The sequence below is a fragment of the Heterocephalus glaber genome, unplaced genomic scaffold (assembly GCF_053883595.1).
Source record: "Heterocephalus glaber isolate CG9 unplaced genomic scaffold, H.glaber_assembly_v1.0 deba00001466, whole genome shotgun sequence".
Lineage (NCBI taxonomy): Eukaryota > Metazoa > Chordata > Mammalia > Rodentia > Bathyergidae > Heterocephalus > Heterocephalus glaber.
The window spans coordinates 242,525-259,886 of NW_028258313.1; the positions used below are offsets into that span (position 1 = coordinate 242,525).

General features: G+C 41.2%; 1 protein-coding gene across 1 annotated transcript; it reads left to right on the plus strand.

The window, feature by feature from the left end:
• The first annotated feature begins 10,060 nt into the window (after window positions 1-10,060).
• Window positions 10,061-11,080, plus strand: LOC110348495 (olfactory receptor 2T11-like). Its single transcript, XM_087181028.1, has one exon. The coding sequence runs from the start codon at window positions 10,114-10,116 to the stop codon at window positions 11,020-11,022; it is 909 nt and encodes a 302-aa protein (XP_087037154.1). The 5' UTR covers window positions 10,061-10,113; the 3' UTR covers window positions 11,023-11,080.
• Window positions 11,081-17,362: the final 6,282 nt, after the last annotated feature.

Sequence of the window (17,362 nt, forward strand, 5' to 3'; positions counted from 1 at the left end):
ATGGGAACTGCACTGAATCTACAGATTGCCTTGGGTAGCTATCTTAGTTAAGGTCTCATTGCTGAGACACAAAACCTGACACGACACCCACAACCTCAAGGAGAGGTTTATTTAGCTCACGGTTTGTGGGGCTTTCAGGGCAGAGTTGACTGGCTCCAAGGCAGGGCGGTGTGGCAGAGGGGCCTGGCAGAGGTGGCTTGCTCAAAGCACGCCAGCAGGAAGCAGAGACAGAACGCTCAAGGGCAGAGGAGGAGACAGACCCCTGCAGGGCCCTGTATGTGTGAACATAGATTACACAGGCCCTTACAGGCCACACACCCACTGACCTTCTGCCAGGCTTCACCTCCCAGCATCATATTTAGCTATAAACCCATCAGCGGACGAATCCAGTGATGCATATCAGGCACCCATGATCCAAGCACCTCCCAAAAGCCCTGCCTATGAGATAAGAGATTTGGGGGAATGTGTAGGTATAAACCATGACAGCATGCTTGTTATCAATGTATAAAATGAGACTGGGTTTTGTACACTGATTTTTTTATCTTGAAACTTTACTGAATTGGTTTATTCAGTACTGGCAGCTACTTTTTTAATTAGTGCATGTTAATAGTACAGAAAGATGAAGATCATTGTGGAAATTTAGTGCATGTATTTAACATTTCTTGGTCCCTTAAAATCCCATTAACCCCCAACTTTTCTTACTCCTCCCCAAAATAAATCCCCATCTCCCAAAGTCTGCCTTTCAGTTTCCTGACATAGCTCCCTTCTTCATTTACTTATTCATTTAATTATTTAACTAATTTAATAGGTTTTTCACTTAATAAAATATGCAACATTTAACTTTCTGTGTCTCTTGGCTTTCATAAAATCTTTTTACATTGGTGCATGTTAATATTACATGACAATGGGGTTTACTTTGGGGAGTTGGTGCATACATGTAACATATCTATCAATTTGAATCCCGGTTCTTTTTTCCTCCTCCCTCCCACTGTCTGCTTCCATGTCTCCAGAGCTCTACCCCCTGGTTTCCTGTCCTCTCTTTTATTTTAATTATATATTTGTCAATTTATTTCTAAGGTTTCACACATAAAAGAAAGCATGAGATATTGAACTTTGTGATCTGGGTAATTTCAGTTGGCATGTTGGTTTCCACACCATCCATTTTCCTGCAAATAAGATTATTTTATGTTTCTTTATGACTGAGTAATACTGCACTGTGTATACATGAGATATGATCTATACATGTGGTGAATGTTTAAATAAAACGTGTATTACAGTAGAAGACTCACTGATCCCCTCAAGTCCTCCCTCTCACTTCAAACACACTTACTCCACGGTGCTTGCCACTTTCTGAAGCAGTTCCGAAGTCCTCTTTCATGAGGGCCTTTACAAGGTAGGATCAAAAACACAGTGAACAGTGCTGTCAGCGCCACCCAACACAAAGGCACGCATCCACCTTATTCACCAGATCTGGCACCGCACAGCTTGCAGCTCTTCCTCAAAGTCCAAACGACCATGAAAGGTAAATGTCTTGGATTAAGGACATCATGGCGGCCGCACTGGCACCACTAAAGACACTCGGGAAACAGACCTTCCAGAGCTGCTGCAGAAAGTGGCAAGAACTATTGGTTAAGTGTTCAAAGCAAAGGGGATTATTTTGAAGAGAATTAATGGGAATGTGGTTTTTGCTGTATTAGCTTTTATTTAAACATTTACCATATTTTGTCATACCTCATATCCCACATTTCATTTATTTATTCATTGGTTTATTGTCATCTAGGTTGCCTCCAGAGCTTAGCTATAATAAAATGTGGTGCAATAAACACGCATCACTACAGTGAGTTCTGTAATTCTTTCAGGGATATGCTTAGAATAGGTACAAGTGGATCAAATGGTATTTTTATTTTTAGTTTCTTGAGAAATCTCCATATTGATTTCCACAGTGGTTGTCATAGTTTACTTCCAACCAAAACTGTAGGAGACTTCTTTCCCTTCATCCTCAACAGAAGTTGTTTTTTTCTATTCTTGATGACAGCCAATGATCATATAATTTTTATCCTCAATTCTATTCATATGGTATATTTCATCTACTGATTTACACATGATAAACCACAGTTGCATCCCTGAGATAAACCAACCTGGTCATGGTGTATGATCTTTTCAATGTGCTGCTGAATTCTGTTTTTAAGAATCTTATTAAGGATATTTGAATCTATGTTCATCAAAAATATTGGCCTGTAGGGTGTTTTTTTGCTTTTTGTTGTTGTTTCCTTTTCTTATATTGCCTTATCTGGTTTTGGTATTAGGGTAATAATGGCGTCATAGAATGATTTTTGAACTATTTTTCCCTGTTCTATTACTAATGGAAAATAAATTTTGACAGCATTCGTATGGTGGCACCTCAATTCACGAACTTAATTCATTCTACAATTTCAGAAAACACGGCCATGGTCATGTTTATCACCAATGCAGAGTTCACAACCAAAAAGAACTTTATTCTTCTATAAAGTTCAGGTACAGTTCAGCAGTATGTCCATTGGTTCCTGGGACTTTCCTTGTTGGCAGAGTTCCTATTTTTTAATTTCAGTAGTGTCTCTGTAATTTTGCCTTTTTTGTTTCTAAATATATTAATGTGAGTCTTTTCTCTCTTTTTGTATGTTTGGCTAAGGGTTTATCAATCATATTTATCTTTTCAAAGTACCACCTCATTAATTCATTTGTCTTTGTATTTTTTAATTTCAGTTTCATTAATTTCTAATCTATTCTTTATTATTTCTTCTTTTCTACTGGTTTTAGAATTGGTTTGTTCTTGTTTTTCTAGGACCTTTGAGATGCATCACTGGGTTATTCATTGGGGATCACTCTAGTCTTATAATATTGATACTCAGAGCTATATACGTCCCTCTAGAACCACTTTCCTTGTGTCCCACAGATTTTGATACTATGCATTGTTTTTATTTTTTTATTCTAGGAATATTTACATTTCTCTCCTGATTTTTTCTGTGACTTAGGGATCATTCAAAAGTGCATTATTTAATCTCCATGTCTTCGAATAGTTTCTGTGGTTTCTTTTGCTCTTTATTTCAACTTTCATTCCATTTCAATATGATAGGATGCATGAAACTATTTCAGTTCTTTTGTACTTACTGAAGTTCACTTTATGACATAAAACATGGTCTATTTTGGAGACAGTTCATAGGCTGCTAAAAAATGTGTATTCTGCTGTTGGGTGGAACATTGTAGATGACATTAAATCCATTTCCTCTAAAGAGTAGTTTAATTCTGACATTGATTTTTTGCCTGGTTAACTTGTCTGTTTATGAGAGGGCATGTTGAAGTTGACCACTGTGATTGTACAGGGTTCTATATGTACTTTCATGTCAAGTAACATTTATTTTATAGAATGTGGTGTGCAGGTGTCTGGTGTCTATCTATTTACAACTGTTACCTCTTCTTGGAGATATTTTCCCTTTACTGTAAACTGCAGGGAAGCACTTGTGAAATCCTTCTGTCCAAGGAAGCCTGCCTGAGTCTGAAAAGTCGCTGCTCACCTAGAAATATGTGCAGTACATGTGTACTGCATGACCAGCCATGGTGCAACCCTTACACCAGGAACAAGCTGAGTCTTAATTTCACTTTAAACAATGCTCCCAGTCTGCTATAGTCTTCTCTAGTGCCCTAGGATCACACAATGGCATCATTAATCAGTGACTGTGTAAACACTACAATGTTTAGTTCTCTGAGCATGGTGACAGTACAGTGTCAGCTCCAGGTGCCCTCTGAGATAGCAAAGATTGAGCAAACCACAGCTACTGCATTAACTTTTTCTCTGAAAATTTTGACCCATGACTGCCACCAGATTTGTAGGGGAAAAACTGCTGAGAGAGAGAGCACAGGTACCGATTTCCTGCAGGTGCTAAGCAGACTGTTCCATAAAACAGCAATAAATGTGATCACTTTAGCTAGTGTGAGGGGGGAAAAAGGGAGTCTTGAATCTGCCTTCCCCAGACTTAGAGGAGATCTTCCTATTTTCCTCCATTTCCTGTTTGTATTCCAAGTATTCAACCCAAAAGAGCAACCTACATTTTAAGGAGAAATGGCATATACCCAGTCAAAACAAAACCCTAAAGTTGTTCATAAAGTTGTAATCTTATTTTACCAATAACCAAACTAGAGGGAAGATTGAGTTACTGCATCCAAAACACTTGAAGAACAGAGATTTCTGTGGCCTGTGGGGAAAATCACGAGTGGATGACATTGCCGAAGTGTATTCGGGGCTGTTTGACATTCCAGGGAGCATGCACACTGGGGCTAATGTCACTGCCGTGCTAGTCACCCTGTCACCGTGTCAATGAAAAGCTACCAGCTAATCATGCAGCACCTGAAACCGTCATGTCTTATTATCGTTTGCAGAAAGCTAAGCAAATATTCAAATACTCTGTGACAATAAAAATATTTTCATTCCCAAGAGAATAATATGAGGTCAAATAGTTTTATTAGAAAATTTGAAAGTCAGAGACAAAGAGAGCAAAGGAGAGAATGCTTCAAATTATCTTTTTTGAAGTTGAAGCAAAGAAAACTTCCTTTTGCTTTCTTAAATTTCTTTTATCCTATATCTGGCTCTGCGACTTTATTCCAATGCTTTTTATTGCACTTTTCTGCTCGTGCCCCATTCCCCCCTTCTCCTGATCCACCAAGTGTTATAGAAACACACTAAAGACACAAAAAAGAAATAATTTTTATTTGGAATGTCTTAAAGGTACAGCCTGATGTATAAGAAATCATAAAAAAAAATGAACAAGCTTCCTGCATGAAATATTAGAGGTCAGTTGTGTGGGTCAAGAAAGTGATGCAAATGAAGCTAATTGGCTTTCATCAGAAACTAATCAATGGGTTGAGGTCACAAGTTATGAGACATCCTGAAAATACTTATTATCTCATATATGGACTGACGTTTAACATCTCTCACTTAGTAAGAACTCAAAAGCACTCCTGGTTCCAAGAAGCTATGACAAATGAGCATCCCTGAAATCACTGATCATTGCAGCAATAGACATCAGAGAGTTTGTTTTTGTTTGTAATCACATGTGCAGTGGTTTAAACCTTGTAAATGATGTAGCAAATTTGACTAGCATCCTTAATGATCCCCTGAGGACTTAATAAAGATTAAGGAGACCCAATCAGATAACACTCAGAGAGCCAAGTATGGTGTTCCATTCTTAGAAACACACAAATGTCAGCTATTATCATTTGTGAGGTTGTTGTCTCTACCTTAAATAGCAATCATCTGTTGTCAGTAGAAGGCCATGCACCCCCTACCTAGACTTCCCAAGTCATTCATGCCAGCAAAATCATCTTGCATTTGACGGTAATTATAATGTCTGCCTACCTTGCCGTTGACATTTCAGGACCACAATCAATTTCTTGAGTACATTCTCTGGATATCATCGTTATCTAACTACATATCTGAGTGAAAATATTTACAAAATAAGCTATATGTAACTAATGTTACACTTGTGTGCACACACACACAAACACACACACACACACAGAGCCCATCCAACAAGGAGAATAAGGACAACCAAATGAACCATTTCTTAAGAAGCAATATTTTCCAACCTAAGCTGCACCTGAGATGAAAAGAGGGGAGTAGAAGACAGGGAAGACAGATGGGAGTTTTCCTTTGCTACTGATTGTTTTGGAAGTACCACAAAGCCAGCAGCACTCCTTGGAGGTAAAGCCAGGTCACTGGGAATGGGGCGAGCCCGTGGCCTACAGCCCAGAATCTGAGTAGCTGTGTGATCTTCCAGTATCGTTCTAAGTGCCTGTGGTGTGGAGACAGTAACTCCTATTCTCCACCTGACATTGTGCTATAGAGATTACGTGACAGAATGTAAGTTAAAGAATGTTTATAAAATCTAAATTTCAGAAAAATATAGTTTTGTTTCACCCTCAGGCAGAGCCACATGAATCTCGATGGCTAAGCCATGGTTCCCATGGGCACCCAGTTCAGCACGGAGCCAGAGCAGACCCCAGAATAACCAAGTGCCCGTCGGGGACCTCATCTGCGTTTGCGTCCCATCACCCCTTGGGGAGACACCACAGAACTGTCAGGTGGAGGTTCCTGTCACTGAAGACAACCACACACAGAGAAAACAACAGATTGAAATCTAGAACCAGAGAGAGGGTCCTGAGCACATAAAAAACCCACCTGGCTAACAATTTCTGGATTTTCTTGTATAGAAGGCAACGAGAAACTGTCACTTGTGTCCGCTCAGGTAATTATCTCTAAGAAAATGGACAAGAGTAAAAAATACATAGCTGTTCAAGCTACATAGCTGTAAAATAAACTAGAAAGCCGAGGTAAGATGAGAGGTAAGATTGCTCTCCTTTACAATATAAAATTTACTTTGATAGAGGGTAACACGTCATTGCAGGGTTTTTTGTGTTTGTTTTTTTCTTTTGGTACCGGGGATCAAACTCAGCACCTTGCGCTTGTGAGAAAGGCTGTGGAACCACTGAGCTCCATCCCCGGCCCATCATTAGCAGTTTTATCTCAGTGAAGTCAGAAACCTATTTCTTTGACTAAAATGAAAAAGACTTAAAAGAGAGAGAGAAAAATTTTACCAAGGAGCCAAAGTCACAGGACAGGTTGTTCGAGCTGCCGTTCTAGCTCATAAGTTGCCTGCCGACATGACCACCTTCGTGTCTTCCTACTTTATTGATGAAATTGTTGAATGAAATACATTAAGAAATTTCCCAAAAGTTATAAATTCTAAAAAAAGTTATAAATTCTAAATTTTTGCCTTAAAAAAATAATAAAACCTCCTAGAATTATGGGTCTCTCTAACCAAGTAATAATCTGGAAATGAAACAATGTTCCATCCATCGTAACTGGTTAGTCAGTTGCTCATCAGGAAATAAGGAGACCCATTTCCTTGTACACCACTGACATTTTCTGTCCAAACATAGTTTCCTTTCCTTCTGCCAAGCATCAGAAAAATTAGGGTTTATTCCCTGTTAAAGGCAAGGTGGAAAAGGATATAGGCTGCACGTAGGGTAACTGGGGAGGGGTCCCCTATGGAATTAGAAAGCACAGATGTACACAGTGCTAACTGGGAAGGAAAAGCAGGAAAGGAGTGCGGAAGAGAAGAGCAAAGTGTAAATGAGAGAAAGTCATGGATGAGTGAGGTGCCGTCTGAAGGTTAATGTGGGGCTCTCGTGGCACATGGGCCAGGGCTCAGTACCTGTGGGGCTGAGGGAGAACAGAGCACAGAGCCAGGGTGAAGGGAGAGCTGCGACTCTGTTGCATGTGGAGGGGGTGCTGAGAAACCCACACTCTGCCCCCAGTCAGTGCTGAGGCCGGAGCCCCCACTGTCAGAAGCCCCCACCGTGACTCCTGGTGTCCTTCGTCCAGGAGCCCGGGCCTCCCACAGAGACGGTGCACTAAAGACGGTCCTCCCACAGATCTGCCACTCGTGGGGTCTGGTCAAGCAAAGGATGGCAGGACAAGAAGGCACAGGCTTGTCCACCCACAAGGCTCTGCTGCCCATAGGACAGGCCTAGGTGACTCTTCTGTCACATCACCATCCAAAGAGTTCAAGCACATGTAAACTTGCCAGCAGATGTAGAGTGAGCACACTGGTGCTGGGGGGGACCTGCTTACGATTTTATTCCGGCTGCAAGCCTTGGGACACAAGAGTCTAAGTCTACACGTCCTGATCCTGTACAAGGCTGCAAACCCAAAAGAAGAAAGCTGCACAGTGGGTGGGGACCAAGGCCAGGATGTGTAATGACTCGGGTTTGAATCGAGTAGCAAATCCATAACAGAATGAATTGCCATTGCTGATTTTTCTAATTTTGCTTTCTTAGTAACAACATTTTGTAGCCTAATTGAAACAATTCATTTGTCTAGCATTCCAGAGAGGATGGCTATCAAGTCAGTAATGTGCCAATAAACAGACCTGCTACAATCTGGTTAACGGTGAGTACTTTCAAATTAGCAGATTTTAATAAATGAAACTTATAAATAGGTAACAGTGAAATGCATTAACATTTTGTGTATGTCCTAGATGATCAAACATCCACATATCAACTCTAACTAGTAATTTAAAACTTAAAATTAGTTATATTCATGACTTTCTAAGCATCTCCTTACAGTCCTTATTCATGAAATTGAATGGTTTTACACTGACTTAAAGCATCTTTCTTCTTCCCTAGGTGATCTAAAGTAAAAGAACCAATATGAATAGGTTGAAAATAGCAAAGCTCTGAAAGTAAATAAGAAAATCATTGTGATAATAGACATGTATATGGTTCCTTCACTGTTAATGTGGCTGGTGATCTGCTGCTGAGCAAACGTTTTCTAAATTTTATCACTAAAATAATAGCAATATACAAATAACTGGGGATAAAAGCAAATTAATTTTTAAGAGCATTCTCTGAGTTTAAAATCCAAAAGTACCATAAAAATATAACAAATTCAGAGAATATTTGTGACAGGCAACCTCAAAGATGACCCCAATGGTCTTTGTCTGCCCATGTTCATGGGCTTTACAATTCTCTCCCCTAAATACAGGCTGGATTTTTATCACTTGCTACGTCTGTTACTAGGATTCAAAAAGACTGTGACTCCCAAATTTTTCTCCCTTTCTCTCCTCTCTCTCTCCCTCTCTCCCTCTTCTCTCCAAGGAAGGCAGCTTTCATGCAGTAAGCTGCCCCGATGGAAAGCAAACTGAATGAAACTGAATGAAACCCCCATACAACAGTCAACAAAAAACTGAGCCTCTCAATCCGAGAGTCCACAAGAATGGAACTGACCTCTGCCAACAATAGTTAAGTGTGGAAGCAGATCCTCACCCAGCTGAGTGTTCACATGAAATGTAACGCCAGCCAGGATCTCAATTACAGTCTTGTCAAAATTTTTAGGCGAAGAGAAAAAGTTAAGGTCTCCTCAGATCCCCGATGGGAAGAAACTGTAAAAGAACACATATGCGTTGTTTTAAGCCATTAAGTCTTGTCATAATTATTATGCAGTAATGGAAAACTTTTTCAGTGGGTAGATGTCATATTCGAATGATGTCCTCCATCTAATCTGTCTCCTAACTTGTTGGAAATGTCACAATAAGTTGTGTTTTAGGTAGAAGAATGATTAGACATGCAAACTTGCTTATGGGCACAGATGGCAGGAATCTTGTAAATGTGCCTCAGTGTTGATAACTTATGAGTATTTTTCATAAGTCTTTTCTTTGTTCTTTCCAGGAATCCTCAGTTAGGAATATTAAGAACGCCTCATTAGTGGGGATAATACTAAGAGCCTTTCGTGCATGTAACGATTTCAGTCTACTTACGCTGTTCTTTTCTGCATTTTTCCTCACTTTTTATACACACAAGAGTAGGCAAGTAGACAGACACTTGCAGTCACACCTGAGAGTTGTACACAGGAGAATCATGTTATGCAGTGGTACACTATACGGTGGCATTCAACATAATTTGTCTCCTGGAGATTAAAAAGTATATCCATAAAAATGGATTATTTTTAATTTTTAAATATTTAATATACATTAGCAAATCAAGTAAATTTGAGAGATTTAAATTAGTTTTATAAAAATTATAGTAGAACACTTGCTCCAGACCAAGATCAGAAAGTATATTTCTTTCAACTTTAGCTGTCCTAGACCCGGAATACTGGATGACACATAGAATGTGTGAATGTGTGCGTGGGGCCAACCGCAGGGACACAGGGGAGGAGGGGTCTCCGCGCAGGGAGGGGGACAGGAGGGAGGGGAGGGTGTTGTGGACTCTGGGCTGCCAGGACTGGACAGAGGATGGGCGTTCACCGGCCTGACTGGCGGCACTTTGTTCTGCAGGTAAAGAGGACAGGTGAGGACTGACTCGGAAACATCTCGTAAAAAGAGCCACTGATTCAGGTTCAATTCTTTCTTAGCCATGAAATTAGCTAAAGTGCTATCACTTGCAAAAAGTCCACAGCTTGCTGGTGCTGCTGAAGGATAAGAAAGGACACTTTGAGAAAGAGAATCCAATAAATTTTCATGAGTCTCCAACTCTCGCTTCTTTTCAGAGTTGACGAGTTCCAGCTAATAAGGCAGAGGCATGGATGCAGGGAATGAGTCTTCAAATGCAGATTTCCTCCTCCGGGGCCTCTTCCCTGGGTTGAAACATAGCAACTTCCTGGTGTCCACCATCCTCCTGATCTATGGAGTGGCTCTCACTGCGAACTCCATGCTGATCCTTCTCATCTGGGTGGACTCTCAACTCCACACGCCCGTGTATTTCCTGCATGGCCAGCTGTCCGTCATGGTCCTGAGTGTAATCGCTAGCACTGTACCCGAGATGGCAACTGACTTCTTTCCAGGGAAGAGAAACATCTCCTGGGTGGCTTGTGGGACTCAGATCTTCTTCTTTCTGACTCTAGGAATCGCTGAGTGGATCTTCATCACCCTCATGGCCTATGACTGGTACTGGTATGTGGCCATCTGCAACCCTCTGAGATACGCCCTCATCATGAGCCCCAGGGTCTGCCTGCAGATGGCTGCCACCTCGTGGGCTGGAGGTGCCCTTACCTCCCTCGAACACACAGCCCATGCCATGCACTTCCCCACCTGTGGCTCCAGAGAGATTTCCCACTTCCTCTGTGAGGTTATGGCCATCCTAAAGCTGGCCTGTGAAGACCTCTCTGCCTATGAGAAGGCTGTTGTAGTGACAAGCATTGTGGTACTCCTCATTCCACTGTCCTTCATACTGGCCTCTTATGCTCTCATCTTCCTTTCTGTCCACCGAGTAAGTTCCACTGAGGGTAGGAACAAAGCCCTGGCTACCTGCTCCTCCCACCTGACAGTGGTGAGCCTCTACTTTGGTCCAGCCATGCTGGTCTACATGAGGCCTACTTCCTACCACAGACCCGTACTGGATCAGGTCCTCTTCATGCTCGGTCCCATCCTTACCCCTATGATGAACCCTCTTATCTACAGTCTAAGGGACAAAGAAGTGGTGGTGCTCTGAAAAAGGCCTTGGGATATTGCCTAACCTCAAGTTAGACCACAAGAATAGGACAGAGACTAATCACTAGCTCTACACCAGTTCAATCAGCCTTGCTTAGAAGTCAAGGTCTTATTTCTGGTCTTTCCATACTTAAAATCACAATGGAATGACTGGCCCTATGGATTCGGATCATGCATACATAAAACCGGTAAAACATGTTTAACTATATTTATACATCCCACAGACAACAGGGTCAAACACATGGACCATGGGCCACCAAAATTAGGCATTCCGGAGATGACAGAAGTGGTGGTGTTGGTGATGATGAAATTTCTCCATTAAAGGGAGTTAAAGCAGTGACGCTTTATTCATGGAGATGTGTATCAAGTTTAGTGCTTGAAAGAAGCAAACCACCAATGAAAGTATAGAACTTATCCAACCTCCAAAATATCTTTCAAGGCGGACTAAAACTAAAGAGCTTTCAGTTTTCAATATTTAAAATGAGTTGCCGGGGATTTAGCTCCATGGCGCTGCACCTGCCTCGCCAGTGCAAGGTCCTGAATTCAATCCCCAGTACCGGAAAATAAATAAATAAAAACATACATACATACATACATACATACATATATACACTGAGTGGCTATATTGGATTCTCTAAGGTATTTATTACACCTAAACATAAATTATTTACTTTAAAATACTATTCTGCTACTTAAATTTTTACTTTAAGTTTTATTACCAAATACTATGTATACACTAAGACTAATTCTAGGTTCAACTCTCATTTTTAAGTTAATTTTTCTATTTATACATGTAGTTATATTGGACTTCATAGGAATGAACTGTTATCTGCATATTTACATCACTAGAATGAAATTTGAACATTTTTTACATTTGTATCCCACTTCTGCCATTATAGGAATCGATATTTACATTTCAACAGAAGAAAATTGAGGTGGCAAATTGTTAGATGTGAAATATTACTGTGCTAATCACTGCCAATATGAGCATTAAATGGACTGCAAATGAACCTGAAGAATTTAATAATTCATCAGTATATCCATCACAGCTTAATTGGTTGTGTTATATAACTGAACTGGAAGCACAGAAAATTATTTAGACAGTCATTTTAAAAGCAAAATAGAAAATGCAAAGAAGTAATATACCTCACCTAAAAATAAAACAAAAGGCTCTAAATTAGAAGGGATATTCATAAATCATCTCCTAATCCTCAGAGAAAAGAAAAAGATGATTATATTTAAACTCAAATGTTGTTGTTGGGGATTTGTATGGAAGAAGTGTTTTTATCTACAAAATGGATAAGTAGCAAAGCTATAACACATTCTTCTTAGGGTGGATTAATGTAAATTATCTTTGCAAGGAAGTAATGTATGTGCCAAAGTGGGTGACAGAGAGTGTGGGGGGAGGAGTAGAAACCATGTTTGTTTTTGTTTTGTTTTCTGGTACCAGGGATCAAACTCAGGACGTGGTGCTTGCGAGTCAGGTGCGATGCCACATCCCTGGCCCCACCATGGGTGTTTTTGACAGTGACTGAGTAAATAAATACAAAGACATATGATTTTCCCCATCAGAATCTGCTCAGGTATCAGCCATCAGATGTGACCATTTCTAGTTCTGGAATAAAGCTGAATTTTTGCACATCAATTGTATTTCTAATACAATCATTCTTTCCCAAACTAAACAAGGGAAAGTTTTCAAGTCCCCTAACCAGCAGATTGAAACAAAGAACCTTAAAGAACCAGGCTGACCATCTGCTTCAGTGTGTGACAGGGAAGTGGTAAAACAGTTGGGGCAAGGCCTATCACCGCTCCTACTGCCTCGTTAACCAGGCAAAGTGCTGGGACCCATGCCCACAAGCGGTGTGGAAGAGCCATCTTCACAGCGGGGGAGCAGGAGGAATCCACCAGAAGAAGACTCGATGTCTCACTTGCTCTGAAAGTCTAACAGCATCCCACAAACAGAATTGTATGAGCACCCTCATCACCTCAGCACAAACGAAGAAAGCTGTAACAGACTGACTTGTTTTTTGATAACAAAAGAGAAAGCGTAGGAACGAAAATCACCAGGTGTAACTCCTCCACTCCTCCACTCCTCCACTGTTGCTGGACACATCCTCGTCAGCAGGATTCTGGCGAACAGGATTCTTAACCAACTAAACTCAGCAGTTAGGCAAAGAAAGCCCTGTCATTTCTCTCCATGGAGACCACCGTCATTTGAGAGAAATCCCTTCTTTATCATCTAATTGGAAATCTTCCCCCAGACATGTGCAGGATGGAGCTGCTGGTGCAACCTCGTTCCCTACTGTTCTGAAAAAAGGTGAGATCTTCAAAAGATACAAGAAAAATAAAAGACATTAAGAGCAGCGAGAGAGGGGGGTAAGGGGAATTGAAAGCAGCTCTTTTCTTAGGTATGAATTTCTTTGAAGGGGAAACTTTTCGGTCTCTAATATAAACTGCAATCTCATTGAGACACAAAGGACTCTGCAGATGACTGAAATCACTGCCTCGGAAGTGAACAATTAGGAAAGCAGCATTCCCGCTTCTACTGCTCATCGCTGAACACAGGAATGAGGTCACTCCTGAGCCACAGTGCTAACCCCATGGGTTCAATTCCTTCATTTTTCGGGGGGTTTTTGTTTTGGGGTTTTGGGGGGGCATGTTATGTAGACTTGACCTGTTTGGGCGTTTTTGTTGTGATTTAAATATTCCCCCTCCCATCCTACAGTTTTGTCACATATCCTCGAGGTATGGTTATAACGCCCCCCCCCCCACACTTGCTTCCCTTCCCATTCGAGGAAAGAGCCTGGGCTCCCATTATTACTCCCACAGAAGCCGAAGCCCAGGTAGTTTCAGCCGCATCACTTCCCCCTTCTGCTGACTGACGGCAGAGCAAGCTGCTCCTTGCCTACGTGCACCAACTGTTTGAGCACAAATCTGAAGTCAGACTGGAATAAGCCCACCAGGGCTTTTCAAAAATGCCATCCAATCCCCTGGCTAGAATAGAGAAAATCCTGGTTTCAAGGTAACTTTCACAACACTGCACTGGAGATTCTTGAGCATTAATAGCTAAGGAAATTTGAAGAGTTGCGGACAGGATATAGAGATTTTTTAATTTCAAAGAAGGAAAACCTACATAACCCAGGGACCGGGCAGTTCCCTGTGGTGGGTGATATGAACACATACACAGATCATTTCTCCAGTGCTGAAGGGTGATGGTGTAGGTATAATTTCCTAGGAAAAGCAATGACGACAGGCAGGTAGCCTGATATGGGAGTTGAGGCCAGTCTGCCAGAAGAACTATCCCTTATCTGAGACTTCAACATGATTAAATTCACCCTGAGGAAAGAGAAAAGCCATGGGTGCAGACAAGCCAGGCTCCTGTCAATGGAAGTCCCAGGGGCTCAGGCCCAGGAGCTCTGCGCTATTGCTGAGAGTGGAGAATGCAGAAGAGCCCCAGGGCCAGCTCTTGCTGCTTGGGCTTGTCCAGACCAGAGAACAGTGTGTCCACAAGGACCATGTGTTTCTTTTCCTTCCTGATTAACTCAGGTTAATTAAAGTCTCAGGACTTCATTAAGCCAGGATACTCTCCTGAGATTCAGCATCTCTTATATTGGCATTGCCCTGGATTTACTCCCCATTCCATTTGGATCCATGGACCACTAAACAGGCAATGGCGAGATGTGTTCACAATTAGCAGTTTGGCTGGCATTCTTTCCACATTGGTCATACACTCCCAGCCCAGAGGGTATTAGCAACACACAATGAAGATGATGAGTCCCTCCAGCTTCCCAAGTGGCAACACCAGAAGGGCTTGAGTGAGGAGCTATGGTCTCGCCTTATTGGAGAAATGAAAGTTTGGGACATGTGCCAACCCCCTTAATTCACATGGAGCAGACTTGTCCCTGGTTAGGGATAGCTGATCAAGTAATCAAGGCAGCCATTGTTCAGGGCAGAGGGAGCACTCTTGGAAGGACTGCCAGTCTCTATCCAGCTGAAGGCTCTCTGAGCATGTCTTCATCTCATGTGAAACAACTTTCTGACTCTCTTGCTTGTGAAACAATCCAAACTCTTCAGCACTGCAGCCATGTTCTTGTCTCATCCCAAGTTTCCCTGTCCAGCTGAATGGAAAATGTGCATCTGTGCCTTGGCACTATGTCCTGCACTGCACAAAAGTGCAGACCAGGGTCTGCATGAGGCCAAGGGCTCTGATGACCAGATACCTCATCCAGAACAGGCATGTGGCTCCATGGGGAGACAGTGCCACAGGTGCCAGGAGACTGTCTCCACTCAAAAGGGCCCTTCCGTTGTACCACATGTAAAACTAACTTGAAACAGACTGAAGCCCCAAATATAAGACTCCAAACTTATAAAACTCCTAGAAGAAAACAGGGAAAAGCATTGATGTCATTGGATCTGGCAATGGTTACTTGGATATAACCCAAACAACACAAGTAACAAAAGCAAAAATAGACAAATGAGAATACACAAAACTTTAAAATGTCCACACATCAACAGAACCAATGAAAGAGTGGAAAGGCAATCTACAGAGTGGAGGAAAATATTTGCAAATCATGTAACTGGTTAAGAAATTAATAGTGGGATAAAGAACTCCTACAATTCAGTAACAAATTGAAACAAGCAAATAACCAAGTAGAGATGTGATACTCTACATAGAAGACCCAAAAAACTCTGCCAAAAGACTTCTAGACTTGACAGATTCAGTAGAGTAGCTGGATACAAGGTCAACACTCAAGAAACAATAGCCTTCCAGCAAGTTTAACACAAATAACAGGCTCACTGAGAGAGAAATTAGGGAAACAATCCCTTTCACAATAGCATCCAAAAAAATGACATATGTAGGAATCAATATAGCAAAGGAAGCAAAAGACCTCTACACTGAGAACTACAGCACTCTGAAAAAAGACATCAAAGAGGATACAAGAAAATGGAAAGACATCCCTTGCTCCTGGGTAGGAAGAACCAATATAGCGAAAATGGCCATACTTCCAAAACTGCCATAGAAATTCAATGCAATCCCGATTGAAATCCCAACAGCATATTTCACAGAACTAGAGAAAACAATCCAAAAGTTCATCTGGAACCAGAGGAGACCTAGAATAGCAAAAGCAATTCTAGGCAACAGAGACATGGCAGGGGGTATCACAATCCCCAACCTGAAACTGTACTACAAAGCCACTGTGATAAAAACTAGCATGGTACTGGCAAAGAAACAGACCTGAGAATCAGTGGAATAGATTAGAAGATAGAGAAACAACTCGAGACACACTCAGCCACCTGATCTTTGACAAAGGAGCCAACCATCCTCACAGGAGGAAAGATAGCCTCTTTAATAAATGGTGTTGGAAAAACTGAATTTCAACTTGCCCCAAATTAAAACTAGACCCCTATCTGTCACCATGCACTAAACTAAAATTGAAATAGATTAAAGATCTAAATATTAAAACAGAAACACTAAACTTGCTGGAAGGCAAGTTAGGTAGAACTCTTGAAGACCTTGGCATAGGAAAGGACTTTATGAACAAATCCTCAGTAGTACGGGAACTAGCACAAAGAATCAACAACTGGGATCTCATCTTATTAAAAAGCTTCTGCACTGCAAGAGAAACCATCAAAAGAGCTAAGAGACAACCTACAATGTGGGAAAAAATTTTTACCAGCTGTTCCTCAGACAAAGGTCTACTATCTAGAATATATAAAGAACTTAAAAAATCAGACCCCTCAAATATAAAACCAAATTCAAAAATGGGCATCTGAAATGAACAGACATTTCTCAAAGAAGTAAAAGTAGCAAATAAACATATGAAAAAATGTTCAACATCACTGGCCATTCAAGAGATGCAGATGAAAACAATGCTGAAATTCCACCTCACTCCAGAAAGAATGGCTGTTATCATGAAATCAACCAACAACAAATGCTGGCGGGGCTGTGGGAAGAAAGGAACCCTTCTTCATTGTTGAGAGTGCACACTGGTGCAACCACTGTGGAAATCAATATGGAGATATCTCAAACAGCTAGGATTGGAAGTCCCATTTGACCCAGCTATTCCCCTGCTGGGTATCTTCCCAAAAGAATTAAAAGAATCATATCACAGCGATATATGTGCACCCATGTTTATAGCAGCAGTGGAAACAGCCCAAATGCCCATCAACTGGAGACTGGATAAAGATGTGGTTTTTTAAAAAAATGGAGTACTACTCAACCATAAAGAATGAGAAACTAGAGATATTTATGGCTCAGTGGATGCACATTGAGGCCATATTCTTAAGTGAAATAAACAGGACACACAGGTGTAAATACCAAATCATTTCTCTGGTGTGAA